Consider the following 26,522-nt stretch of genomic DNA (forward strand, 5'->3'; position numbering starts at 1 on the left):
CCTGAGCCCAGCCTTGGCTGGAGAGGGCGGGGTATAAATTAAAAATTATTATTATTATTATTATTATTATTATTATTATTATTATTATTATTATTATTATTATTAGTGTGCGCGTGTGTGTGCACTTACACACACACACACACACAGACCCATTCAAGCAGTGCCTGGAAATTTGTTCTGTGACTTTAAAACTACTGATTATGCAAGAGCTGCAGCACACAGCTTCTCCTTCTCTTTTCCTTTCCAGCCCAGTTGTCTGATCTCTCCCCCAGCTGCTGTGCTGCGCACCTGGAGTTTGGCTCGCAGGAAGGTGACGAGGATGAAAGGATCACAGCTGCCATAAACTTGTCGCAAAGGACACTTTCTATCAGCTAACTAGCAGTTGGTGGCCACCTGCAGACATTGCCCAATACCAGTTTTAACTAATGGATTCCAGCTAAATGAAACTGACTTTCACCAACTGGGAAGTTGGTTTTGTAAACCCATTTACATACAATTGCATCAGGCTGTCAAGAAGAATTTCAAAGGACCTGCGAGTCCCTTTTCTGAAGTCTTGTCCGTCTGGCGACTAACACTGAAGATGGAGGATGAAGATGGGTACATGGCTATAGACCCAGCCACCCGGGACGCGTACCCAAGACCACCTCTCAAGAAAACCAAAGGTACTTGACTTTGAAATGTCCACCCTTTTTCTTTAAGGAGAGCAGCCACTACGACTAAAAGGGAAGTTTCTTAAGAGGAAGCCTGTAGGTTTGATTTGGAAGGAGTTTGTAGTGAACTTTGTGCGTGGCGTGGGGCTTTTTCTTCTTCTTCAACAAAATCATTAAAATCACGTGTGTTTTAGTGTGCAGTTGTCCACAGAATGTCGAGTTGCAGACAAAAGTTATGCAGCTGGAAAGCTGATAATGTGCAATTTGAAAATGTGAGCAGGGGATTAGACCCATTAGATATATGTGTCTATTAAGTGCTTAAGAGACAGGCAATGTCAGGGCGAGCATGTACACAGATTTTATAATGATAGAATGTGCTCAGTTTCTGTACTCAAACTGTCCAAGCCATATTAAAAACTACTTTTTTTGCCAGAACCTCCTCTACCTCACCTTCATTTCTGGGCAGGTCATGTTTCATTGCATCCTTAAACACCAAATATCCTTAAAGTACCACTTTTTTTTGTTCTAGCTAGTTACTGCACTAAGGCAAATACATAAATGAATCATTGCTGTGATATATATGAACAACTGACTCCTCTGGCCCTATTGATACAGGGCGTGAGCAAGGAGCAAATAATAATAATAATAATAATAATAATAATAATAATAATAATAATAAAAAATTTTATTTACCGTATTTTTTGCTCTATAAGACACACCAGCCCACAAGACGCATCTAGTTTTTGGAGGAGGAAAAGAAGGGGGGAAATATTCTGAATTTCAGAAGCCAGAACAGCTGTGCAGTGAAAGCAGCAATCCCTCTTGCTGTTCTGGCTTCTGGGATAGTTGCGCAGCCTGCATTCGCTCCATAAGACGCACACACATTTCCCCTTACTTTTTAGGAGGGAAAAAGTGAGTCTTATACAGCAGTGTTTTTCAACCTTTTTTGGGCAAAGGCACACTTGTTTCATGAAAAAAATCACAAGGCACACCACCATTAGAAAATGTTTAATATTTTTTTCTTTAATGGCAAACAAAAACGTTCTCTGCTCAGCAGGGATCGATCCGCTGATCCCCGCTGAGCCGGCGGATGACAGCTCCGTCTCCGCACTGTGTGCGGAGAGGGAGATGTCAGAGCACCGCTGCTCTCTATGGGGAATCGGATGAGAGCGGACCGCCTGTCCGCTCTCATCCGATCCCATCCGATCTGATCCCCACCCAGGACGGATGGAAAATAGGGTGGACACAGTCCAGCGCCCGCCTAGTGGGTGAAAATTTGACTTTAAAAAAAAAAAATCTTTTGAATTTTTCAATTTTCCCCACGGCACACCAGGCAACATCTCGCAGCACACTAGTGTGCCATGGAACAGTGGTTGAAAAACACTGTTATAGAGCAAAAAATACGGCATATCCCGCCCTCCCCAGCCAAAGCCAGGCTCAGAGCAGCTAACAACAATAAAAGTAACACATGAAAGCATGATTTGAACTCCTTCCTTCCTTTCTTTTTAGTGTGTGGTGTATGATGGGGAATGTAAGCAATTAAAATAATAGACCTTTTTGCACTAGATGTGCTTGTGACATTTTATGAGGACAGCTTCCTTTCCTCTACTCGGAAATTGTAACCCCAACCTGGCTGAAACGATTCATGGCTAGGTTCCATGGTATGGAACAAACCGGCTTGCCCACACACCTGCTTGTTCCATGCCTTACACAGACGGGAATTTTCCCTTTCTCCCCAAACCACCGTTAATTAACCTGAGTAAACGTTTTGGATACTAACTGCCTGGAGCATGTAGAATTTCCAGATGATGTTCTCACTGAATCGTGCCTGATCACCTGGATTACCACAGTGATTATTACCACATGAAAGTATATTACTATAATTTAGCTCAGGAAGCAAATACAAATTAACAGGCACACAGGAAACCAGACCTAATTCAAAACACAAAGGACTCCGTAAATATAACCTTGATTTCATGAGCATAAGCAACAGAGCTGAAATGAAAAGCTGAGGAAATTTCAAGGTTTCACAAGATTTCAGGATTCAGTTCATTATTATTATTTTTTTAAAAAAAGATTTTTCAGTTATGATACTGAAAATCTGATGGTACTGGAGGGTTCTTTTAAATTGTTAATGGGCTAGATCTGGGTCTTGATAATTTGTGATATGCTTTTTTAAGAATCTGGGTTCAATATATTTATTTGGTTTATTTATTTATTCAACTTAGACACTGCCCTATACCCAGAGGTCTCAACAAGACCACAACATATAAAATCAAACCGAAAGCAATAACCCAATACCCCCCCCCCAAAAAAAGCCACTTTCTAAAAGGGTGTTGGATGTCAATAAGATCAACCAAAGGCCTGGTTAAAAAGGAATGTTTTTGCCTGGTGCCTAAGGGTGTGTAATGAAGGCGCCAGGTGAACTTCCCTGGGGAGGGCATTCCACAGATGGGGAGCCACTGCAGAGAAGGCCCCGTTCTCATGTTGCAACCCTCTGGACCTTTCAAGAAGGAGGGCCTCAGAAGATGATCTCAGGGTCTGGGTAGGTTCATATGGAAAGAGGCAGTCCTTGAGGTATTGGAGTCCTGAGCCATTTAAGGCTTTATAGGTCAAAACCAGCGCTTTGAACTGAACCCATAAACTAATTGGTAGCCAGTGCAGTAAGACCAGGATCAGTGTAATATGCCTGAACTGTCTTGCTCCGGTGAGCAATGTGGCCACTGAATTCTGCACCGGCTGAAGTTTCTGAACCGTCTTCAGAGGCAGCCCTACACATTGCAGTAATCTAACCAAGAAGATCAAACCTCTCCATTCTGAAGGAAATCAGCCCTGAGTGCTCCCTGGAAGGACAGATCCTGAAGCTGCGGCTCCAATACTTTGGCCACCTCATGAGAAGAGAAGACTCCCTGGAAAAGACCCTGATGCTGGGAAAGATGGAGGGCACAAGGAGAAGGGGACGACAGAGGACGAGATGGTTGGACAGTGTTCTCAAAGCTACCAGCATGAGTTTGACTAAACTGTGGGAGGCAGTGGAAGACAGGAGTGCCTGGCGTGCTCTGGTCCATGGGGTCACAAAGAGTCGGACACGACTAAACAACAACAACCTTGAGGTTACCAGAGCATAGACAACAGTAGTTAGGCTATCCCTGTCCAGATAGGGGCATAGCTGGGCCACCATCCGAAGCTGAAGGAAGACACTCTGGACCACTGATGCCACCTGAGCCTCGAGCAACAGCAGAGGATCCAGGAGTACCCCCAGGCTACGAACCTTGCTCCTTCAGAGGAAGTGTAACCCCCATCAAAAGCAGGTGACCTCCCAGCCACCTGGTCTAGGGAACCACTCACGATAGGATAGGAGAGGTCAGAAAGCCATAGTATGAGTCCCAATAGCATCCTGGGGTTGAAAGGCTCAGAGTTTACCATCTCCAGTACATGTGGTTTTAGAAAGCTCAATAATGTTTGAGCCTCTGAGACACAAAAAGGAAGCCAGTCTAGTTTCAACCAGAGCCAGTGTGGTGTAGTGGTTAAGAGCAGTAGACTCATAATCTGGGGAACCGGGTTCGCGTCTCTGCTCCTCCACCTGCAGCTGCTGGGTGACCTTGGGCCAGTCACACTTCTCTGAAGTCTCTCAGCCCCCCTCACCTCACAGAGTGTTTGTTGTGGGGGAGGAAGGGAAAGGAGAATGTTAGCCGCTTTGAGACTCCTTAAAGGGAGTGAAAGGTGGGATATCAAATCCAAACTCTTCTTCTTCTTCTTCAACTGTTGCTCAAGAGCAAATACTTGCACACCTTCAGCTGCTCGAGATACACTTAGATCCATATCCCTACATTAAAATTTAAAAAATCCTCATTGATGTCAGCTGAACACATGGAATTCTGTTTCCATGTGTGGATCTCCATTGCTGGTTTAGGGGTATGTGGTCTTCCACAGAGCAATGAAGTCATTGGATCCTTCTGTGGTCTTGGTTGCTGCTGAGTACCAGACTCAGTAACAACTGCAGTGCACACTCAACAGTGTGTGTGTGTGGGGGGGAGCAGCCAGTGGTCTTCACCACGTACTTTTAATTCCACAGATCCATCCTCCAATCTTCTCTGGTGGAAAATTGGTCTTGGCATTTCGCTGGCAGGAATTGTTGCTTTGACACTGGCTTTGATCATTCTCACTCTTCCAGGTAAGTAGTCCCTGTTCTGATTATCCTGGTTTGTAAGAGGACTTCCTCATTCCACTGATACTGTTGCTTCCATGCAATAAATAAGGCACAGTTCCTAGTCATTTGCTGGACAGAAATCAAGCATTTCCTCCCTTGCAGGGATATTGCCTTTGTCCAGTCTCCCTTGCAGAACAGTTTCTGTCTGGAGTGCTTTCTGCCCTTTCTTTCTGTAGGGAAAAGCCTAGATCAGGGGTAGGCAACCTAAGGCCCGGGGGCCAGATGCAACCCAATCGCCTTCTGAATCCGGCCCCCGGACGGTCCAGGAATCAACGTGTTTTTACATGAGTAGAATGTGTCCTTTTATTTAAAATGCATCTCTGGGTTATTTGTGGGGCATAGGAATTTGTTCATTCCCCCCCAGAAAATATAGTCCAGCCCACCACATGGTCAGAGGGATGTTGGACCGCCCCACAGCTGAAAAAGGTTGCTGACCCCTGGCCTAGATGGTTTCAGATGCCAGGAAGCAGAGTATTATCCATACTGGGGTGGGTGCGTGGGTGCTTCTATTCCACCTGCCAACCCCGCAGTCCTCCTGCTGTTCCTTTTGTCCCCTCCCTTTGGAGCAGGCTTCTGCATCCTGCTGCTGTTGGTTTCCAAATTTCACCAGCCCAAATTCCAGCATGGCCAAAGGTCTGAAATGATGGGCATTGTGGTCCAGAAGCATATGGAAAGCAAGAGATTGGGGAAGGATGCTCTGAAGGGAAGAACTTGGCCAATGTTAACAACTGCCTGCGACCAGATAGGATGTCATAAACTTTCCACTTACTCCTTATACAATGTTTTGTTGTTGGTCTTTTGTTATAATGTAGATGTTTTAGTGTAGGCCGCTTTGGTAGCCAATACAGTATTGACTGGAAAGCAAGACAGATTAATATCCTTAATAAAGAAATAATTGCGAGCCAAGGCCCTGGGCCCGTAGTTTCCTTAGATAATAAAATCACGGACACCATTATTTTAGGTTAATGGGGTAAATTAGGCCACAACTTTATTGGTTACAGATGTGAGCGGTTTGGCTTAGGCTTGGATGACACCTGGCTATATATTGACTCTTGCCTGTCTGCAGGGAGTCACTCTAAGGGTAAACCACCAGTAGTGGGAGCCCTATGACATAAGTCAAATTGGGGCACCCCATGGGGTCCCCGTTGGGGTCGTGCCATGGCCCTAGCCCATGCCCAGACTTTGGACAGGATCCACGCCCCCCGGATCCCTTTAACAGGATACTCTTATTGAGGAGGGGCAGGCAGAGGCTACAACCTCCCCTCCCTAAAACAAAGGCTTACCCAATGCCTAACCTTAAAAAGTTGTGACGATTGCTACAAGGTAGGCGAAAACCAAATGGCTAGTGCCATTTGGACAGCCAGGGGCATGGCAGTGGGGTGAGTCAGAATGACGTGGGCGGCATCCCTCTGCAGGGTCACTAAAGCTCCTGGATGTGGGGCTGCAACACCGCCCACCGCATAATAATAATAATAATAATAATAATAATAATAATAATAATAATTTATTATTTATACCCCACCCATCTGGCTGGGTTTCCCCAGCCACTCTGGGTGGCTTCCAAAAGAATATTAAAATACTGTGATACATCAAACATTAAAAGCTTCCCTAAACAGGGCTGCCTTCAGATGTCTTCTAAAAGTCTGGTAGTTGTTGTTCTCTTTGACATCTGGTGGGAGGGCGTTCCACAGGGAGGGCGCCACTACTGAGAAGGCCCTCTGCCTGGTTCCCTCTAACTTGGCTTCTCACAGTGAGGGAACCGCCAGAAGGCCCTTGGCGCTGGACCTTAGTGTCCGGGTAGAATGATGGGGGTGGAGACGCTCCTTCAGGTATACTGGACCGAGGCCGTTTAGGGCTTTAAAGGTCAGCACCAACACTTGGAATTGTGCTCAGAAACGTACTGGGAGCCAATGTAGGTCTTTCAAGACCGGTGTTATATGGTGAGCAGATCTCTAAAAGAGCAATATTTTGTTGCTAAGGAAATGAGGCTCTTTCCATTTACCCAGATGTGATATGTATAGAGCAGTGTTTCCCAACCTTGTGCCTCCAGATGTTTTTGGCCTACAACTCCCATCATCCCTGACCACTGGTCTTGCTAGCTAGGGATGATGGGAGTTGTAGGCCAAAAACATCTGGAGGCACAAGGTTGGGAAACACTGGTATAGAGATATCAGCAACTCACAAGAACTATTGGTAAACTTCATTTTGCTGAAGTGAAAGTGTAACAGGAAGTAGGAAGCAAAAAATAAGAATAAAAAAGCTAAGTAGGGTAAGATTGGGACTGTACTTTGTACAAAGACAGCATGCCTATTTCTTGTGGTTGGTTGGTTGGTTTTTTTATCCTGTTGTCCTTAATTGCTATCAGTTCTCTAATGTCTTCCATGTCTTCCAAGCTTCCCAAGGCTCTGCTCAAAGAAGCCAGATGACCTTGCCACATCCAGTGATCTACTCAGCACAACAATGTGACTACCCAAACAGCAGTGCATTGGAACGTCTCTCCAAACTCCCAAGATACGATTCATGCAAAGACACTTTTGCCTCATGTTTGCGTAAGTACGGTAGTTCTGGGGTGGGTGGGTGCGAATCAGATGCAGGAGTCCTTTGATTCAAAAACACAAACATTAATCACGCTTCTTCTTCACGCTGTGAAATTCATTGCCGTGAGATGCGGCGATATCAGCCACTAGCTCAGATGTGCAAAATCTTAGAGCAGCTTTCCCTATCTTTGTGCCCTCCATATAGGCAACTTGTTAAAACTGCAGTGCTGAATAAAGCGAAAAACTGGGTATGTTGTGGGAATGTTCCGGGTGGCAGGAGAGGATATATTGTTTATTAATATCCTTCCTAACTTTCATTAGCAAGTTTCTTTACTTAGCAGAGTGCATTCTCCTTTACATAGCAGAAAACTAGATGCAAACTTTTGTGAGTTTCTTAAGACAACACACAATTCAATCTGGCTTGTCCAGATTGAAATGTGTTCTAATATTTTCATGGTAAGACCCCTTGAATCCATCCTAAAGGAATAAAGACACCACAGTCTTATTCATAAGCAATAAAAAGAAAGTTTACTCAGGCAGAGCACAGTGTGATCCCTGAAGGCAGAGCTAAGGCTTAAAGTTACAAGAATATTCAAACAGGTTTACCCCATTTGTGGGTTGACCTAGTGACTGCAGTTGGCAATCTTGGAAGCTTGCAGGATGAAAGGAAGATGGAAAAGAGAGAGAGTGGCAGCATGCCTTGCCCTTTTACCAGGTCTGGAAAGGTCACGTCCACCTGTTAGTCTAGTCACATGCAAGGAAGGATCCTCCAGGCCAGGAGGAACAGGAGGTTTCAACCGGCTGGACCAAACATTCCCTTGAATGTCCACTCTAGCAAAACAAGGAATGTTGTACTTGACTGCTCTCAGTGAATTACATCCCACACAAGTAGGTTAAGATGACTGGCTATTTTGCTGAAACTGGATGTGGCGCCAAGTGTGCATCCCTGTGAAGATAGTTCCACAGATGTGGAGCCGCCCGCCGCCACCAAAGAGGTTCTTAGCCTGTTTGGCACCTGCCTCGCTGTCATGACAGTGCCTTTGGGTTCAATCCCGGAATAGTAGACTCTGGAGAAAGAGGAGGAAGATGAGGCAAGAACAGATGGAACCCCTGTCTCCATTTGTTCTGGTGTGAAGACACAACTTCCAGATCCTTCCTTTCCTGATGAGGAGAGTTACCAGAATTTAGGGAAGGTTCTGAGCAGTGGCTTAGGATGGCTAATCAGGAATCAGGGCGAGGAGGCAGGTCCCATGCTCTTTCCCTGGACCAGATGCCACCTCAGGAGCTGGGAGAAGCTGCATCCACCCAGACCCAGTGCCTGCTTGCAAACCAGCAACTCACACGGAGATGGAGACTTCTCAAGAGAAGGGGCTGTGCCTGCCCAGACCTTGAAGCTAGATGGGTGGATATGAATACCTTGTTGTCCAGGAAAGGGATAGTGCCAGCCTAAACTGATAATAGGTACTGATCATCATAGAGATCATCTGAGCCTCCAGTAACAAGCTGAAGCTAGGAGTTCCTCCAAACAAGGCACCTGTTGCTTCAGAGGGAATGCAACCCCATTCAGAAAAGGTGAACTTCCCAACTCCCAGACCCGGAAGCCACTCAACGTTAACATCAAGCATTAAGAATTTCAACATACATTTTGAATTGTGACCAGCAGCCAGTAAAAAAATGTTTAAGAGTTGGCAAAATGTTTCACTCAGTTGATCCCATTCAATAGTCTAACAGCTGTATTTTGGACCAACGGCAGCTTCCGCAGATTCTTCAAAGACAGCAGCTCCATGTGCAGCACATTGTAGAAGTTGAACATGTTAAAAATGCTATATAGTCTGCCTGGAAAATTGTGGGGGTTCTGGCATTGTTCATTGGGTTTCTATTGCTGCAGCAACATACTTAAATGAGCAGAATGTCTCTCCAGGGAGAACAAGGGACTCAGCTACATTAGTTAAAGGGGGCATTATAAATGTGTTATAACACTGACACCAGATGGCTCTGTACAGTTCGATCCTTCAGCAATGTGATTTTGCATTATGAGCTTTACAATGCGTTTTCCTGAAATGTTTTTTTTTTAATGTGTCTGGATCCAGCCAACCTCGGCCTGTAAAAATGTTGGCCCAAGGTCACATGGATGTTTGTTTATGATTTTATGTTCTTTAGTGAGATCAGTTTGATCCAAAACTTCATGATCTTCTTAACCTTTTCACATCTTCAAGGAACTAATGACTCATAGGGCAACTGGGGGTTAAGCAAGATGGAAGTTGCAGCAAGAGCTGAATTTGTCACCAACTTATTCTGAAAATTCTACTGTCATCATTAGCATATGATGGCAGCTTCCTGAATCTCCCCTTAAGCATAATAAAGCAAAATGCTATTTTAAAAACAAACAAACAAACAAACAAACAAACAAACAAACAAACCCACTAACCCTTTAATATCAAACTTTGAAAATTCAGATTAACATGTTGAAAATCTTCCATATTTGACATTCCTAGAAAGGGACAGCTCAGTCCATAGATCATGAGACTCTTAATCTCAGGGTTGTGGGTTTGAACCCCATGTTGGGCAAAGGAACCCTGTATTGCAGGGGATTGGACTCGGTGACCATTGTGGCCCCTTGCAACTCAATGATTCTATGAAAGTTCAATTTCAGCCTTGATGGTTTTCCTTCTTTTACACACAGGTGAACCTTCTGACATCTGCATCCGAGTGCCAAAGACCCCCATCACTGCAGCAGTCAATGAAACGGCATTCATCCCTGTTGATGTCCAAGTCCCAAAGACTGACTGGGATTTCATTGAAATCCAATGGCACCACATCAAAGGAGCGGAGGAAGACTTCATTCTGAAACTTAACATGAGGTCATGCAGCCTAACCAGCAACCCGCAGAAGTGGTGGCAGCGTTATTGCCACCTCTTTTATGAGGTGTTGCCGAAACATCGGAGGAGAGTGTCAGTCATGACGAACGCTTGGCTGGTCATCTGCAATGTGCAACCGGAAGATTCTGGGAGATACCAAATCACAGTGATATCCAACAACATGAAAGATGCATGTAGTTTTGTGAATCTTTCAGTGGCTGGAGGTAAGAGGAGGCAGAGAGGTTTATGGAGGTTCGGTACACTTCAGCACAGACCTGGGCCTGCAAAACACAGCACAAAACCATCCTGGGTGAGCCCAGAATTAAGTGGCAAAACTTTTTTCTGGGTTGCACCTTTTCAGTCTCCAGGGTGGAGGATGGGTCTTTGAATTCTTTACCACGTGGAGGTGGAAGGGAGAGAACCCTGAGCACAGAAATTGAGCATTACCAAGAGATTGAAATTGTGCTAGTTTTCTATGTGTTTAGATGAGGAAGCATTTGACTGTGCCAAACCCCATCTCCAGCTTGGCATAACAGAATCTGAAATGCATAAACTGGTTCTTGGAGGCAGGGAGCAGGAAACCTCAGTGCCAGAAAACAATCAAGAAGAAGAGTTTGGATTTGATATCCCGCTTTACCTGAAGGAGTCTCAAGGCAGCTAACATTCTCCTTTCCCTTCCTCCCCCACAACAAACACTCTGTGAGGTGAGTGGGGCTGAGAGACTTCAAAGAAGTGTGACTAGCCCAAGGTCACCCAGCAGCTGCATGTGGAAGAGCGGGGAAGCGAACCCGGTTCACCAGATTACGAGTCTACCACTCAGGGGCGCCGACTTATAAAAAATATTGGGGGGGCCCATACTGGGGTCCTGCCCCGGGAAGTTTTCTAAGATCCGCTCCCGGCCCGTTGCTGCTGCTGCCGCCCGCCTCGTGGCCCCCTCGCCAGCTGAGGGAGGGAGAGAGACCGAGGAGAGAGATGCGTGGTGGGCAAGGCAAGTGCCCGCCACGCCTCGCCTCCCACCGCCCCTCGTGCCGGCCGGCCCCTCCCCTCCCTTCCCCGCGCGCGCGCGCTCGCTCGCCCTCCTCACCCCAGCTCTTGGCCGTTCGCCCCAGGAACTCGCCGCTGTTGGGGTTGTAGATGAACCTCCGCCACTCGGCCATAGACTGGCTGAAGGGCTTCTCCTCCTCCTTGGCCATAGCAAGAGAGAGAGAGAGAGAGAGAGAGAGAGAGAGAGAGAGAGAGAGAGAGAGGCTGGAAAGAGAGAGGGAGCTCGGCGGTTCGCGGACTGCCGATTTGCTGCTCTTTCATGATGCTCCAAATCAGTGCTATCTTTCCAGAAAAAGAGATGCCAGAACTCACCATGAACACCTCCCTTGTTTTCTTAGAACAGCAACGGTGCCCACCTGAGAGGTGCCGGAACTGAGTTCCGGCAAGTTCCATCTGAAAAAAGCCCTGCCCAAAATCAATAGCCTGAGGCAGCTACCTCGCTACCTAATGGGAGGGCTGGCCCTGTTAAGCCCCAGACAGCAACATTCAGGAAAGCAACAGGAAGCTTCCCAAGAGGAAATTCTACTGCCTCTCTGGGGAGTGAACTAATGGCCCCAGTTAGGAACACATGCAACGTTGCCAGCTCCCAGAGGAATCATAGAATCATAGAGTTGGAAGAGACCACAAGGGCCATCGAGTCCAACCCCCTGCCAAGCAGGAAACACCATCAGAGCACTCCTGACATATGGTTGTCAAGCCTCTGCTTAAAGACCTCCAAAGAAGGAGACTCCACCACACTCCTTGGCAGTAAATTCCACTGTCGAACAGCTCTTACTGTCAGGAAGTTCTTCCTAATCTTTAGGTGGAATCTTCTTTCTTGTAGTTTGGATCCATTGCTCCGTGTCCGCTTCTCTGGAGCAGCAGGAAACAACCTTTCTCCCCAGGGGCGCCGACTTATAAAAAATATTGGGGGGGCCCATACTGGGGTCCTGCCCCGGGAAGTTTTCTAAGATCCGCTCCCGGCCCGTTGCTGCTGCTGCCGCCCGCCTCGTGGCCCCCTCGCCAGCTGAGGGAGGGAGAGAGACCGAGAAGGAGAGAGATGCGTGGTGGGCAAGGCAAGTGCCCGCCGCGCCTCGCCTCCCACCGCCCCTCGTGCCGGCCGCCCCCTCCCCTCCCTTCCCCGCGCGCTCGCGCGCTCGCTCGCCCTCCTCACCCCAGCTCTTGGCCGTTCGCCCCAGGAACTCGCCGCTGTTGGGGTTGTAGATGAACCTCCGCCACTTGGCCATAGACTGGCTGAAGGGCTTCTCCTCCTCCTTGGCCATAGCGCGCGCGAGAGAGAGAGAGAGAGAGAGAGAGAGAGAGAGAGGCTGGAAAGAGAGAGGGAGCTCGGCGGTTCGCGGGCGGCGGTTTTTCCCCTGCCGAAACAACAGCGGCTCCTCAGAACCGCTAAGTAACTCTCCCTCAGGCGCCCGGCGGGAGAGCAGAAGAGAGGAAAAGGAAAGAGGGGCTGGGCCAGTCGCACGCACCGAGCAAAACTACTCGCGCCGCCTCTTTTACTACCGTAATAATTATTTGTTTTAACTCATTACTGAATGTATTTTAAAAGGTAACTATCATCAAACAAGGAAAATAAAAAATACCAACATAATTTTGTGATTTTACAAAGCATAATATAACTACCGTATTTTTCGCTCTATAACACGCACCTGACCATAACACGCACATCGTTTTTAGAGGAGGAAAACAAGGGGAAAAAACATTCTGAATGAAACAGTGGATGTATCATTTTTGTGCTTCATGCTGTGGCCACAGACATGTGATCTGATGGTGAATTTGGGGTGACCCAATGCAAAAATCCTGAGGATCCATGTGGATCCATGTTTTGTAACCACGTTTTTGCACCATTGCAGCCCCAGGCAACAGTGGGTGCGTGATTTTGGGGGGGCAGGCTGTAGCCATGGACATGCTATGTGCTCTGATGGTGAATTTGGGCTGACCCAATGCAAAGATCCTGAGGATCCATGTGGATCCATGTTTTGTAACCACGTTTTTGCACCATTGCAGCCCCAGGGAACAGTGGGTGCGTGATTTTGGGGGGGCAGGCTGTAGCCATGGACATGCTATGTGCTCTGATGGTGAATTTGGGCTGACCCAATGCAAAGATCCTGAGGATCCATGTGGATCCATGCTTTTTAACCACATTTTTGCACCATTGCAGCCCCAGGCAACAGTGGGTGCGTGATTTTTGGGGGGCAGGCTGTAGCCATGGACATGCTATGTGCTCTGATGGTGAATTTGGGCTGACCCAATGCAAAGATCCTGAGGATCCATGTGGATCCATGCTTTTTAACCACATTTTAAGTGGGGAGGGAAGGAAAAACACAGAAGGGACACGGAGCAGGAGAGGGGTGTGCAGAGAAGCAGCTGGCTAAGAATGCAGGAGAGGGGTATAACAGGAGGAGGGAGGAAAGGAAGGCAAAAGTTTTCCCTCACCTACCCACCCAAGTCAGCCAGCTCGCGCGCTCTCTCTCGCTCTCTCTCTCTCCCTCCTGCACGGAGCACAGAGACACACTCTGCTTTCCCTCTGCCTGGAGGGGAGGGGCTTTCCCTGCTCTTTGTTCCGTTTGAGCAAACACAGCAAGGAAACAGAGCAGGGTGGGCAGTAAGACCCTGAGGCAGAATGCCGGAAAAATTCGGTAATAATTTTCTTAAATTATTGGGGGGGGCGGAGCCCCCCCAAACGAATTTTTGAGGGGGCTCGGGCCCCCTCAGGCCCCATGGAGTCGGCGCCTATGCTACCACTCTTAACCACTACACCACACTAGCACTCTCAAGGTGCACAAGCATAACACGTTTACACATCTGAGTAACAGCTAGGCAGAGAACAGACTTTTTGTCCTAGTGGTCTATGGTGCAATGTGAAATCTGTTTCGCATCTTACGGGGTATAATCTAATTAAATGTTCATAACATATTGCTTTCTGTGCACTTTCAGAACAAATCTGTAAAATGTGATGGTTGTGGCCTACAGTTGATGTGATCAAATGTACCATGTTTGGTATTTGTAAACCCTATAAATAAGGCTTTCCCCCCGTTGTAGCCTACATAGAGTACAAGCACAGATCTCATGAACTGAGGGCATGTAGCCTTGAATAAGATCTGGCAGATTTAACAAAGTATAAAATGCAGTACTTGAGTGCCATCTGGAATGGAATTGGTCTTTGGGGAGCTTTGAGGAAGTCATTTTGCATTTCTTTTCCTCTAGAAAAGTAAATATATAGAAGGCACTGAACATATCCACTGCCAGTTCTTCCAGGTTCAATCGGAGAAATACGAATCTGAAGACTGATCTCTTGCTCTTGCATGTTGAAATTAGGGTTCGGATAAAAATGCACCATGTTCATAGACTGCAAACGGGGCTCTCTCCTTTCTCGTGATGTTTTCAGGGAGACCTTGCAAGCTTTACTTCCCATCCAATATTGCCCTCACTCTAAATGGACTTCATGACAGTGCCATGTAATGTGTGAGATTGGGCAGTGTGATGAAATTTGAAGCCAAATCAGAGTGAGGACAATCATTCCAGCACCATATGGGAGGGAGGAAGAATGGCTCTGTGCTGGAATGGGAAAGGTTACTTGCACATCTGCCTGAAACATCTGGAGCAACTTTATTTTGAGTCAGATCATTGATCCATTTAGCTCAGCTTTGTCTACACTGACTAGATAACATCTGTCTGAAATCCTGGAGATAATACTGAGCTAGATGGATCAGTGGCCTGACTCTTATCCTCCTCTGCTATGCCCCTTTGACTCCAACCTCTGAGTGATGCTGTCCATGTTTTTCTTTTTCCCTTTCAAATATGTTAGGAGATAGTGAAGGAACCAGGCATCCATCACACTAATTGAAGAATGTCAGGAGAATTTCCCCAGCTGTTGTTGGGAGAGGTAAGTGACTATACTTCTGGAGTTTTATGTTTGTTTACTTGTCTGTTTTTTCACCTTTTAAATTCCAGATCCTATAGTGCATTTATTATATTTCAAACCTGAAACTAAAAACAAACAAAAAATACAGCTAGAAGCTCAAGCAGTCCAGTCCACAACACCATATAAACTGAAGAATAAGTGATTTAAGTTCTCTTGAATTCATTGGGATAAATTCACTAATGCCGCGCCAGACTTCACATTACCCAATCTTCACATCAGGCAACCTTTACAATCCAGCTTGTGCACCAAAAAAACCACAGCCCTGGAATCCATTGTGTTAGACCCTTTCTGATGACCCAGTTTCTCAGGACTGAACTCAAACATCAATGTGTTTGTTTTTGTATGGCGAAGCGAATCTGCTTGTTTGATGTAGCCCTAAATGCAGGGTATTTAGAAATCTATCACTGTAATACATAGGACTGTTGCAGAAAGACTTTCTTCCAGTTTATCACTCCATTCAAAGAGCAAATTGGGGGGAGGACATTGGATGGTAAAAATTTGCACCATTCAGCCCCCCCAACCCTCATAACCGTATGATTCAGGTGGTCATCATACGGAGGCAACTCATCTTTCATCCCCTTTGATAACTACACTTGTCTGATAGTTAAGATAGATTTTGTTCTTGTGCAATAGTTCTGTTCTTTGTTCTCTTCCATAGCAAAAGAGGTAGCAGACGGATCTACAGAACTAGATGGAACTTTATATCAAGCCAAACTAGACACAGTAAAATGACGATGACAACAACGCATGAATTCCTTTTCTCCAGCAGTCGTTCTCAGAATTTGCCATAAATGACCATTTTTGCAAGTCATAGGTGGGAGAGATTGGAGCCAATGTATACTAGTAACTGAATTGGCCTTTGATCATGTAGAGTGGAATTCAAGCACTGTCAGCCTTGAGTGCCTAAGTCCCTACCTCTCAGCCTCAACTGTAAAACAGGAGTAACAGTAAATTATCCCTATCATAGGTTATGAGTTTGTGAGAGCAACGCACAACAAAAACACTTAAATCTGGGACTGGCTAGTGGCTGAATGTTGGACACCTGGCAACCACATGTATGCTGCCTTGTGTTTGAGGACAGAAACAAGGTGGGGCATAAATGGAATAATTGCATTTAAAATAAATTGAATGCATAACTTTGCACACTGGTAGCCATTTCCAAATTGCAGTCACACTATTATACAAAGGTCCCTGTTCCAAACCATTGCTTATGTACCTTCTGCAAAAAGTGTAGTTATTTGGAAATGTTTCATTTGTGTTGCTCATAAATCAGTTGCCTCAGCATAGTAACTAAGGCTGCAATTCTACACCCACCTATCTGGAATTAAATCCCATTCAACTACCGTATTTTTCGCCCTATAGGACACACTTTTCCCCCTCCAAAAATGAAGGAGAAATGTGTGTGCATCCTATGGGGCGAATGCAGGCTATCGCTGAAGCCTGGAGAGCGAGAGGCGTCGGTGCGCACCGACACCTCTCGCTCTCCAGGCTCCAGGAAGCTATCCGCTCCCGGAGGGGACACGTGCTGCGCAGGTGTCCGCAAGCCTTGCGCGCCCGGGGGAACTCCCCCCGGCGCGCAGGGCTTGGGCGGCAGCCGGCAGCGCGGAGCACGGGGAGCCCTTTGGAAGATGCCTCGTGCTTCGCGCAGGTGTCCGCAAGCCTTGCGTGCCCAGGGGAATTCCCCCCGGCGCGCAGGGCTTGGGCGGCAGCCGGCAGCGCAGAGCACGGGGCGCCCTTTGGAGGACGCCCCGTGCTTCGTGCAGGGGTCCGCAGCCTGCCACCCGGCGGGCGGGGCGCCCTGAAGCAGCGCGCCCCGGACAGACATCCGCAGCATGGGGAGCCCTGCAGGAGTTCCCCGCAGGGCTCCCCACGCTGCGGATAGCAGCCTACCGCCCGGCGCGCATGGCACCCTGAAGCAGAGCGCCCCGCGCCGGACAGACATCGGCCAGCCCCACAAGCTCGGGGGACAGGGGGGAGGCGCAGCGCCACCATCCCACTGTTCCCCGACCTGGTTTTGGGAGGGAAATAAAGGGCGGGAAATTTCCTTTATTTCCCCCCCCCCAAAAAAAAAGTAGGTGCGTCCTATGGGACGAAAAATATGGTAATTGGGAATTTTTTTTCCTGAGCAGACATGTATAGGATGGGGCTGTAATTGTACAAGCTGTCAGGAAGGCCCAAGTGAAATTTTCGCCTCATCCATTACTTACTAGATATCCTTAGGTGGGCCTCTGTGAGCCTCAGCCTTGCACATGTAAGAAGATACTGCTAGCCTATCATACGTGGCTGTTATAAGGATTACTGAGACCACTCTAAATGCTGAGGAGTTTCGTCAACAGCATGGTTGTTTTCTGAAATTTAACTTTTTGATTTTTTAAAACACTTCACATAACACTAAGGAATGGCTACCATCAACCAAGGTTTATAAACAAACAACAAACCATGGCTTACAAATACACCATGTTCATGGTTAATAATTCATTTTTCTTGGCCAGGTTCAGATTACAAACCATGGTTTAGCATTAAGTATGAACCAGGCCGGTCTTGCCTCCAAGAAGGTGGTCAAGTGCCCTTAGCTCCTTACCATGTGCAGTTAGTCTATTGCAGGCTTCCTCAAAGTTGGTCCTCCAGATGTTTTTGAGACTACAATTCCCATCATCCCTGATCACGGGTCCTGCTAGCTAGGGATCATGGGAGTTGTAGGCCAAAAACATCCGGAGGGCCGAGTTTGAGGAATCCTGGTCTATTGCCATCTGCTCTTATGGATCTTCAGATCAGTACCAGGTACCGGGCACTAAAAGCAGGGATTTTGCCATGAGGAGCTCTTGTCAGTGATTATATATATCACCTGATTCAGATCTATGTACAGAAGCCTATTGCTACATACTTACTGATCACGTTTTGCTAGACCAGAAAAAAAATGAGTTCTGTTTTTTATTGTTCAAATTGCACCTAAGGCCCAGATTGATCGAAGGCCCAAACTACATTTCCTTAAATGCAACATTTCCTCCCCACTAACTTTTTGCTTTTATAATTTAAAACATAAGGTCATGGTGCTCAGCATTTTCCTGCCCTCCCTGTTCTTTGCTAGCTGCTGATTACAGGGGATTTAGAAGGGTAATGGCATACCTTTCAAGTGTCCCTATTTTCCCAGGATATTCAGGGAATTACAGAAGCCATCCTGGCTTCTGATTTGACCCCGGAATGTTTTGTTTTCCCCCTTCCATTGCCGCCACAGCAGACATGTTCAACGCTCTTGCTAGCCTCTCTCTGCCGCCACCGAAGCCACCGCCACTGTAATGCTTTATGAATTTATCCTTACATTTTTATATGTGCAGCATTTCTTCTTTGTAAGCGTGCCCTGCCTTGGTTTTATTTACATGTTCCTGTAGGAAATGAAAGAGAAAAATTATTCTACGCTGGTTCCATTTATATAATATGCACAGGCCATGAGACAAATTTAAATCTTCAGATGCATGTGCTTAACTGTCCTGTTGAAATTAAAGAGAGTTGCGCCACAGTCCTTAGCATAAGCAGTGCTATTTTTATAGGAAAAGGGGTGCTGGAACTCACCATGAATGCTTGTTCTCTTAGAATAGCAATGTTGCCCACCTGAGAGGTGCCAGAACCAAGTTCCAGCAAGTTCCAGCTGGAAAAAAAAAGCCCTGGGCTTAAGTCTCATGAATGCACTCTACGTGGGGCTACCTTTGAAGGTGACCTAGAAACAACTAATCCAGAATGCAGCTGCTAGACTGGTGACAGGGTGTGGCCACCGAGGCCATATAACACCAGTCCTGAAAGACCTACATTGGCTCCCAGTATGTTTCCAAGCACAATTCAAAGTGTTGGTGCAGACTTTGAAAGCCCTAAATGGCCTCGGCCCAGTTTACCTGAAGGAGCGTCTCCACCCCCATCGTTCAGCCTGGACAGTGAGGTCCACCGATGGCCTTCTGGCGTTTCCCTCACCGCGCGAAGTAAGGTTACAGGGAACCAGGCAGAGGACCTTCTCAGTAGTGGCACCTGCCCTGTGGAACGCCCTTCCATCAGATGCCAAGGACTTTTAGAAGACATCTGAAGGCAGCCCTGTTTAGGGAAGTTTTTAATGCTTGATGTTTTATCGTGTTTTTAATATTCTGTTGGGAGCTGCCTGGAGTGGCTGGGGAAACCCAACCGGAGGGGTGGGGTATAAATAAATAAATGGTGGTGGTGTCTTGAAGCAGATAGTGAGATCTGGAAAAGAGTGGGAGGAGCTCAGAGAGCCAGAGTATCCCTGCAGAGTGGGCTGCAGGGTGGAGGTGGCAAATTGCAGACGAGAGATCTCAGATTCCAGGGAGGGGCATAGCATTTTAGGACATCTGGAGAACAGTGGGATAACAGGAGAGTGTCCCACTGTTCTCCCTTCAGATATGCCTAGTCTACCTCCTCCTGTCACCCCAAATCCTTCACCTTTAGGGGAAGCAGCTGACCATAAAATGGAGCCAGCCTCAATTCCACCTCCATCACCATGAACAGGGAGACTCCAGCGCTGGCGCATGAACACACCTCTTTTATACGATGCAGAAGGAAGGATGCGCCATTTGCTTGCCCAGTCCTGGAACACCATCTGCATGTCATGCAAATAGCTTTGTCTGCCCCACTCTTCAAAAGGAAGGTGTGAGGAGTGTCACTCGTTGGATAAGTATTTTAGTTTGCACACAGCCATGCATTTAAACTCTCATGTACCTGTTAATTTCTACACTCTGTTCCTTGCCTTATGTACCTGAGCTAAAAATTAAAGCCTAAGGCAGAACTGGAGTTGGAAGTTCAATTTCTTCATCTGACAGGGAGGGTCAGGACAATCCTATAGGTGTCTAAGCAGAAGTAAAAAGGTAAAGGGACCCCTGACCAATAGGTCCAGTCGTGACCGACTCTGGGGTTGCGGCGCTCATCTCGCTTTATTGGCCGAGGGAGCCAGCTTCCAGGTCATGTGGCCAGCATGACTAAGCCGCTTCTGGCGAACCAGAGCAGTGCACGGAAACACCATTTACTTTCCCACTGGAGCAGTACCTATTTGTCTACTTGCAGTTTGACGTGCTTTCGAACTGCTAGGTTGGCAGGAGCAGGGACCGAGCAACGGGAGCTCACCCCATTGCAGGGATTCAAACCACCAACCTTCTGATCGGCAAGTCCTAGGCTCTGTGGTTTAACCCACAGCGCCACCCGCGTCCCACTTTTTAGCCTCTGCTGGGATGCAGCCCCTTTGTCCAGAGGCTCCTTACAACCAGGATACTACATCAGGGGTCAGCAACCTTTCTCAGCCGTGGGCCGGTCCACCGTCCCTCTGACCATGTGGTGGGCTGGATTATATTTTGGGAGGAAAATTGAACAATTCCTATGCACCACAAATAACCCAGAGATGCATTTTAAATAAAAGGACACATTCTACTCATGTAAAAACACGCTTATTCCCGGACCGTCCATGGGCCGGATTGAGAAGGCGCTTGGGCCACATCCGGCCCCCGGGCCTTAGGTTGCCTACCCCTGTACTACATGGTCTGGGAGTAAGTACCGCTGGACTCAAAGAGACTTGCGCTTGAGTAGGCATGCATAGAGTTAAATACTATTAAGCACTTCTAGCTTTGTTGGATTCAGCCCAGAATCAATCTCCAGTCTTCTAACTCTTGTGAAATAAAGAAGTCAGTGTGGAAGAAAACACATTTAATTGTTTTTTACTCTGAGGAATTAGTTTACTGCACCACCCACAGTCTCAAGATAAGCCTCTCCAACAGAGAGTCAGGTTGGCTACCATATACAGAGCGTGTTGTTTTCCTCTCCCTTATTCTATCTAAATCCCCGAGAAACCATTCTGCCTTAAAGCACTCATGTAGTTGCACATTAAGTTTCTTTCTTTTGCAGGCACTAATTTCTCCCTAATTGCTGTCATCATCAATCTCTTTCCTACTCAAGTAAGGGGTCTCAGCTGTTAAAAAGCAAAAAAAAACCACACCCTACCTCCTTTGATGTTGACTTTGCTGGTAGAAATTAAGGCTGGCAGGGGTTATACACAACCCCATAGCAACACCTACATTGTTTTCCGTTGGCGCTCTCTCTCTCTCTCTCTCTCTCTCTCTCTCTCTCTCTGGGGAAGTTACTGAGTTTGCATCTGATGCTTTTCATCAAGTTTGCTTGTGCTTTAAAAACCTAGAAAGTTAAACTGGCAGGAAAAAGTGTGTGTAGTGATGCTGCATGTCTGATGAACAGCGACCAGATTAACTTTTTTTAAGCACTAAAATTCTGCTAAACTAAGGTTCTGCCCTGTGCCTTTGGAAAAAAAACAACTACTGAAGTTCAGTGCGCAGACATCAGCAAGAGTTTGCACTTCATGCCCTGAAAAACTGCTCCTGCTGATTTTTTGCATACCAAGTCTCAGGAGGAGCCCAGACCTTTTTCTTTACTTTTCTGGCTCCAAGCTCTCAGTGAGGCCTTTTAAAAACAAATATTTTTTTCTTTCCAAACATGAGCCTTCCGTGGCACAGAGCAAAAGTCAAATAAGCCTCGCAAATTTGGGGAGAGCAGGGGGCACCTCACTTGAACCCCCAGCCACTGGCCCCTCAAGTCAAGGTGAATAACACTGAAGGCCAGTCAAGATATTTAGCAGAAACTTCAACAAGCACATCTCCCTCTCTTTCTTGTTATTAAAATTGCAACATTAATAAATTAAACGACTGCCGATTTGCTGCTCTTTCATGATGCTCCAAATCAGTGCTATCTTTCCAGAAAAAGAGATGCCAGAACTCACCATGAACACCTCCCTTGTTTTCTTAGAACAGCAACGGTGCCCACCTGAGAGGTGCCGGAACTGAGTTCCGGCAAGTTCCATCTGAAAAAAGCCCTGCCCAAAATCAATAGCCTGAGGCAGCTGCCTCGCTACCTAATGGGAGGGCTGGCCCTGTTAAGCCCCAGACAGCAACATTCAGGAAAGCAACAGGAAACTTCCCAAGAGGAAATTCTACTGCCTCTCTGGGTCAGGAGTGAACTAATGGCCCCAGTTAGGAACACAGGCAACGTTGCCAGCTCCCAAAGGAATCATAGAATCATAGAGTTGGAAGAGACCACAAGGGCCATCGAGTCCAACCCCCTGCCAAGCAGGAAACACCATCAGAGCACTCCTGACATATGGTTGTCAAGCCTCTGCTTAAAGACCTCCAAAGAAGGAGACTCCACCACACTCCTTGGCAGCAAATTCCACTGTCGAACAGCTCTTACTGTCAGGAAGTTCTTCCTAATCTTTAGGTGGAATCTTCTTTCTTGTAGTTTGGATCCATTGCTCCGTGTCCGCTTCTCTGGAGCAGCAGAAAACAACCTTTCTCCCTCCTCTATGTGACATCCTTTTATATATTTGAACATGGCTATCATATCACCCCTTAACCTCCTCTTCTGACTGGAAAGAGATATACACAAAGGAGTCTGACTGGAAAGAGATATACACAAAGCAGTAAATTATGAGGTACAGCTGGCAACCTCCCAGACAGCTATTCAGGATTCTCAGGAACCTGTTATTTATGTGTATATATACAACCCTTCTTCACTGAATATTTCAGTCAGTGATGGCAAAAAATAAATAAATTTGGGCAGGGTGCAGCAGGGCAAAAGTATATTTCTACATGGGCAAGTTGTGTCTCACATGTCAAGATCCCTGAAAGAAAAATAATGTTTGGGGAAGCACTTGACCCCGCCCCTTGCTGGCACCAGCCATGATTTCAATCCTAGAGTAATGATCTTCGAATCCTAGAATTGCAGAGTTGGAAGGGACCCTAAGGGTCATCTAGTCCAATCGCCTGCAATGTAGGGATTTCAACTAAAGCATCCATGGCAGATGACCAGCCAGCCTCTGCTTGAAAACCTCCAGAGAAGAAGAGTCTGCAACCTCCCAAGGTTAAATACAAAAAAAATGTACAGAGAATAATAATAACAGACAATAATTACAGAATCCAGAAAAAACAAATCAGATAGATGTTTTAAACCAGGCATAGGCCCTCCAGATGTTTTGGCCTACAACTCCCATGATCCCTAGCTAACAGGACCAGTGGTCAGGGATGATGGGAATTGTAGTCCAAAACATCTGGAGGCCCGAAGGTTGCCTATGCCTGCTTTAAACAAACCGAGAACTCTGTCATCAAACCAGCATTACTAACCTGTGGTGAGAACAACAGTGATAATCTCCAACTTAACCAAACCGCCTCAGTCACCCCATCTCTCACCTGGGTCAGCACACTCACTGCCTCTCTTCCTCTCACATCACTCTGCGGCATATGAGCGACTTTACACTTTTGATCCTCACTCCCCAACCCACCCAGTCTTTCACCCCAAGTGTCACAAATCATTGCCCACAAGCACTCATATGTAAGATGAAAAGCAAACCTTGCCACCTCATTTTCAACAGTAACAGCAGAGACAGACAGAGAGAGAGAGAGAGAGAGAGAGAGGGTTTCTCCTTACTGATGCTGCACCAGTAGGTAAAGGTAAAGATTAAAGATCCCCTGGACAGTTAAGTCAAGTCGAATTTGACTATGGGATATGACTATGGGAGCCTGCGTTTGTCCACAGACAGCTTTTCTGGGTCATGTGGCCAGCATGACTAAACTGCTACTGGTGCATGGAGGACAGTGACGAGTGCCAGAGCACACAGCTGTTTACCTTCCCACCACAGTAGTACCTATTTATCTACTTGCACTGGTATGCTTTCAAACTGCTAGGTTGGCAGGAGCTGGGACAGAACAACGGGAGCTCACTCTGAGGTAGTGGAAGTCAATTACCCCCCGATCACATAAGTTTAAAGAACAAACAGCTCTGCTGATACCAGCATTGCAACAAAATGTATGCAGGTGAAGGCCACGAAGACACAATAATAGTTAGCAGATAGGGCTGTATAAGCAAGATTACAGGTCCAGTATTTCTAGTATGCTAGAGCATTGTGGCAAAAAGTATCCAGTGATTTTTTGCTAGCTATCCTCTACAGATGTTTGGGGGGCTTTTAATTGGACTCTGTGTATTCATTGTGTGTAAACCATATAAAAAGTCTCAGCGGACAACACCGGGGGATCAGACTTTGGGAAATATCCTGCTGAATCAGTTAGCTTGCACAAACTAATAAACGCTGGATTCTCTCTCCTTTCCGTCTCCTGTGTCTCATTGGCAAAATCCAGGAAGAACAGGTTTTAGACCTGCAACAACCCCAACATGCGAATTCAAACCGCTGACCTTATGATCTGCAAGCCCAAGAGGCTGGGTGGTTTAGACCACAGCGCCACATGTGTCCCTAGTAGTGCTGCGGCACTGGTCGTTAGTTTATGGCCTACATATTTCTTTCATTTTTGTATTTCTTGTGCAACTCAAGGTGGTGTGTGCAGACATCCCAAGTGTTCTCCTTTCAGACCCAGTCCTCCTTAGCATGGTTGCTCTGTCAAGTGTCCTTCAGACCACAACCTGAGACTTGCCACAGCGGAGACAGCCCGCTCATTTTGGCATCACTTATCTCCACTTCTACTTTTCTACGCCTCTGTCCTCATCATAACAACGAAAGGATGTTTCACTTCACTTCCCCCAGCTTCCCTTTTCCTGCAGCACACACACCAAACAAACCCATGCGCTGGAAAGAAAGTGCTGTTTCTCAAAGTGCAGGATGGACGCTATATATACCCGCAGGAAATTGAGGCCTAGAGAGTAATCTAGGGCAGCCTCAAGTGAAGAAAGAAAAAGTTCCTAATTCATGTCAGGCACGAAGTACCTTTAAAGGACTTCATTCGAGATATTACAGCATTTCTGGTGGGTTGGAAGCTACACGTGGGCCTTGGGCCATTTTCAGGTGTGTCACAATGCCATGGCCTACCCTTCAGTGCCTCCTCAACATGTTCCACTTCCTAGCCATCCCACAGCCTTTTTGTTGGAGCAATGCCAGCACCAGCAACTCCTTGGATGCTGAGGAAAGGAGGGTGGGAGCCAGAGAAGTTGGTGGAGGGTCAGGGATGGGGGGAAAGGTCTCCTTCCTCTGAAGAAAAATGTCCAGAGGAGATGTTGAATAAAACTAGGGGGAAATGTTAATATTTGATATCATTATTATTAAGTTGTGGGTGGACATAGCAGTCGACACAGAGATTTCTCCAAGTGGTTCTTTATAGTAAGCTGGAACTGAACTGAACTGAACTGAACTGAACTGAACTGAACAGCTCAGCCGGCCTGCTTTTATAAGCAGCCAGCTGTCAACATTGTAACAACAACAACCCAGGGTTTCCTGTCTAAATTAACTGAAGTGGACCTGAGTGAAAACTATATACACAATACCCCTGGTGGCCAGGGTGAGAACTTCAATACATAACAATCATCATCAATAAATCAGCTGGAAACAGAAGAGAAGTGAGGAACGTTCTTACAGGAGGAAGAAATAAAGATAAAAGGACAAGGGAGGATGGATGGAAGAAACTAGAAATTTGGGTGTGGTGGGGGAATAAGATACAAGTTAAGTGTGAAAAGAGAAGGGGGGAAGAAATTTCAGGAGACAAGTGAAAATGCTTTGATAGACATGTGGGTGTAGGAAGCGAGAAATAGAAAATAAAAATCCTTTTTCCATTTCAGATCCTTCTAAATCAGCAAGTTCTGCCTAAAATGGGCAAGCTGAATCACATTCCCTCCAGAGCAAATGCCTCTATTTAACCTGAGGAAAGCTGAGCTATGCATAGAACTGCTTATCACAAGGAAGAATTTAACAATTTCCAACAATGGAGTGGTGTCTGTAATTTTCATCTGGTTATGTGAAACTCGGCCTACATCCACTGCCATTTTGTGACCAGCTCTGTCCCTGTAACACCATTTTGTGATTGCTGAGTCTCAGTCACTTTCAGTCATTTCAAGGGCCTGGGAGCAGTACGTTTGAGAATCCATGTGTTAGTGTATAAAGAACTAAAAGGCCAGGACAAGGTTAGCTGGAAGGCTGCCTTGTACTTTATTCACTGGCCAGATCACTGTGATACTCCTAGAATAGCCCTCTTGATTTTCCCCACAGATATACTGTATCTAATTCATTTAGTGTCTACATGAACTACTAAAGGCTTTTAGTGTTGCGGCACCAGTCTTTTGGAACACTGCTACAATTGGCCACTTACAATTGCAGTATTTCATCACCTTCTGAAAACCTTTCTGTTTCAGCAAGCTTTTTTAGAGATTTGAATTTTTTTTAACATTGGTCATTTGTTCTGTATTTTATGATTTCACAATTTCATGGCACTTTGATAATTTCACTGCACGCTGCACCATACAAGTAGCAATTCA

At 46.4% G+C, this 26,522-nt stretch overlaps 1 protein-coding gene across 2 annotated transcripts; it reads left to right on the top strand.

Moving 5' to 3' along the window:
- The first annotated feature begins 234 nt into the window (after positions 1-234).
- LOC310837957 (uncharacterized protein) lies at positions 235-26,522 on the top strand. 2 transcript variants are annotated; one of them, XM_083725218.1, is made up of 6 exons: positions 235-662; positions 4,726-4,824; positions 7,254-7,409; positions 10,081-10,479; positions 15,105-15,182; positions 15,880-16,364. In XM_083725218.1, the coding sequence occupies exons 1-5, from the start codon at positions 581-583 to the stop codon at positions 15,137-15,139; spliced, it is 771 nt and encodes a 256-aa protein (XP_083581344.1). In that variant the 5' UTR covers positions 235-580; the 3' UTR covers positions 15,140-15,182; positions 15,880-16,364. The 2 variants fall into 2 exon arrangements, with proteins under 2 accessions (XP_083581344.1, XP_083581345.1); XM_083725219.1 differs by lacking the exon at positions 15,880-16,364 and adding an exon at positions 25,830-26,522 and having other exon boundaries at positions 248-662.

This window comes from Podarcis gaigeae (genome assembly GCF_964106915.1).
Source record: "Podarcis gaigeae genome assembly, chromosome: 2".
Classification (NCBI taxonomy): domain Eukaryota; kingdom Metazoa; phylum Chordata; class Lepidosauria; order Squamata; family Lacertidae; genus Podarcis; species Podarcis gaigeae.

What these genes read in the sequence shown, in the direction of transcription:
- LOC310837957 (XM_083725218.1), top strand. Translation starts at nt 581, where the DNA reads ATGGAGGATGAAGATGGGTACATGGCTATAGACCCAGCCACCCGGGAC. An exon ending in ACCTCTCAAGAAAACCAAAG is followed by an intron (nt 663 to 4,725) that starts GTACTTGACTTT and finishes TTAATTCCACAG; the next exon opens with ATCCATCCTCCAATCTTCTC. An exon ending in GAATCTTTCAGTGGCTGGAG is followed by an intron (nt 10,480 to 15,104) that starts GTAAGAGGAGGC and finishes CAAATATGTTAG; the next exon opens with GAGATAGTGAAGGAACCAGG.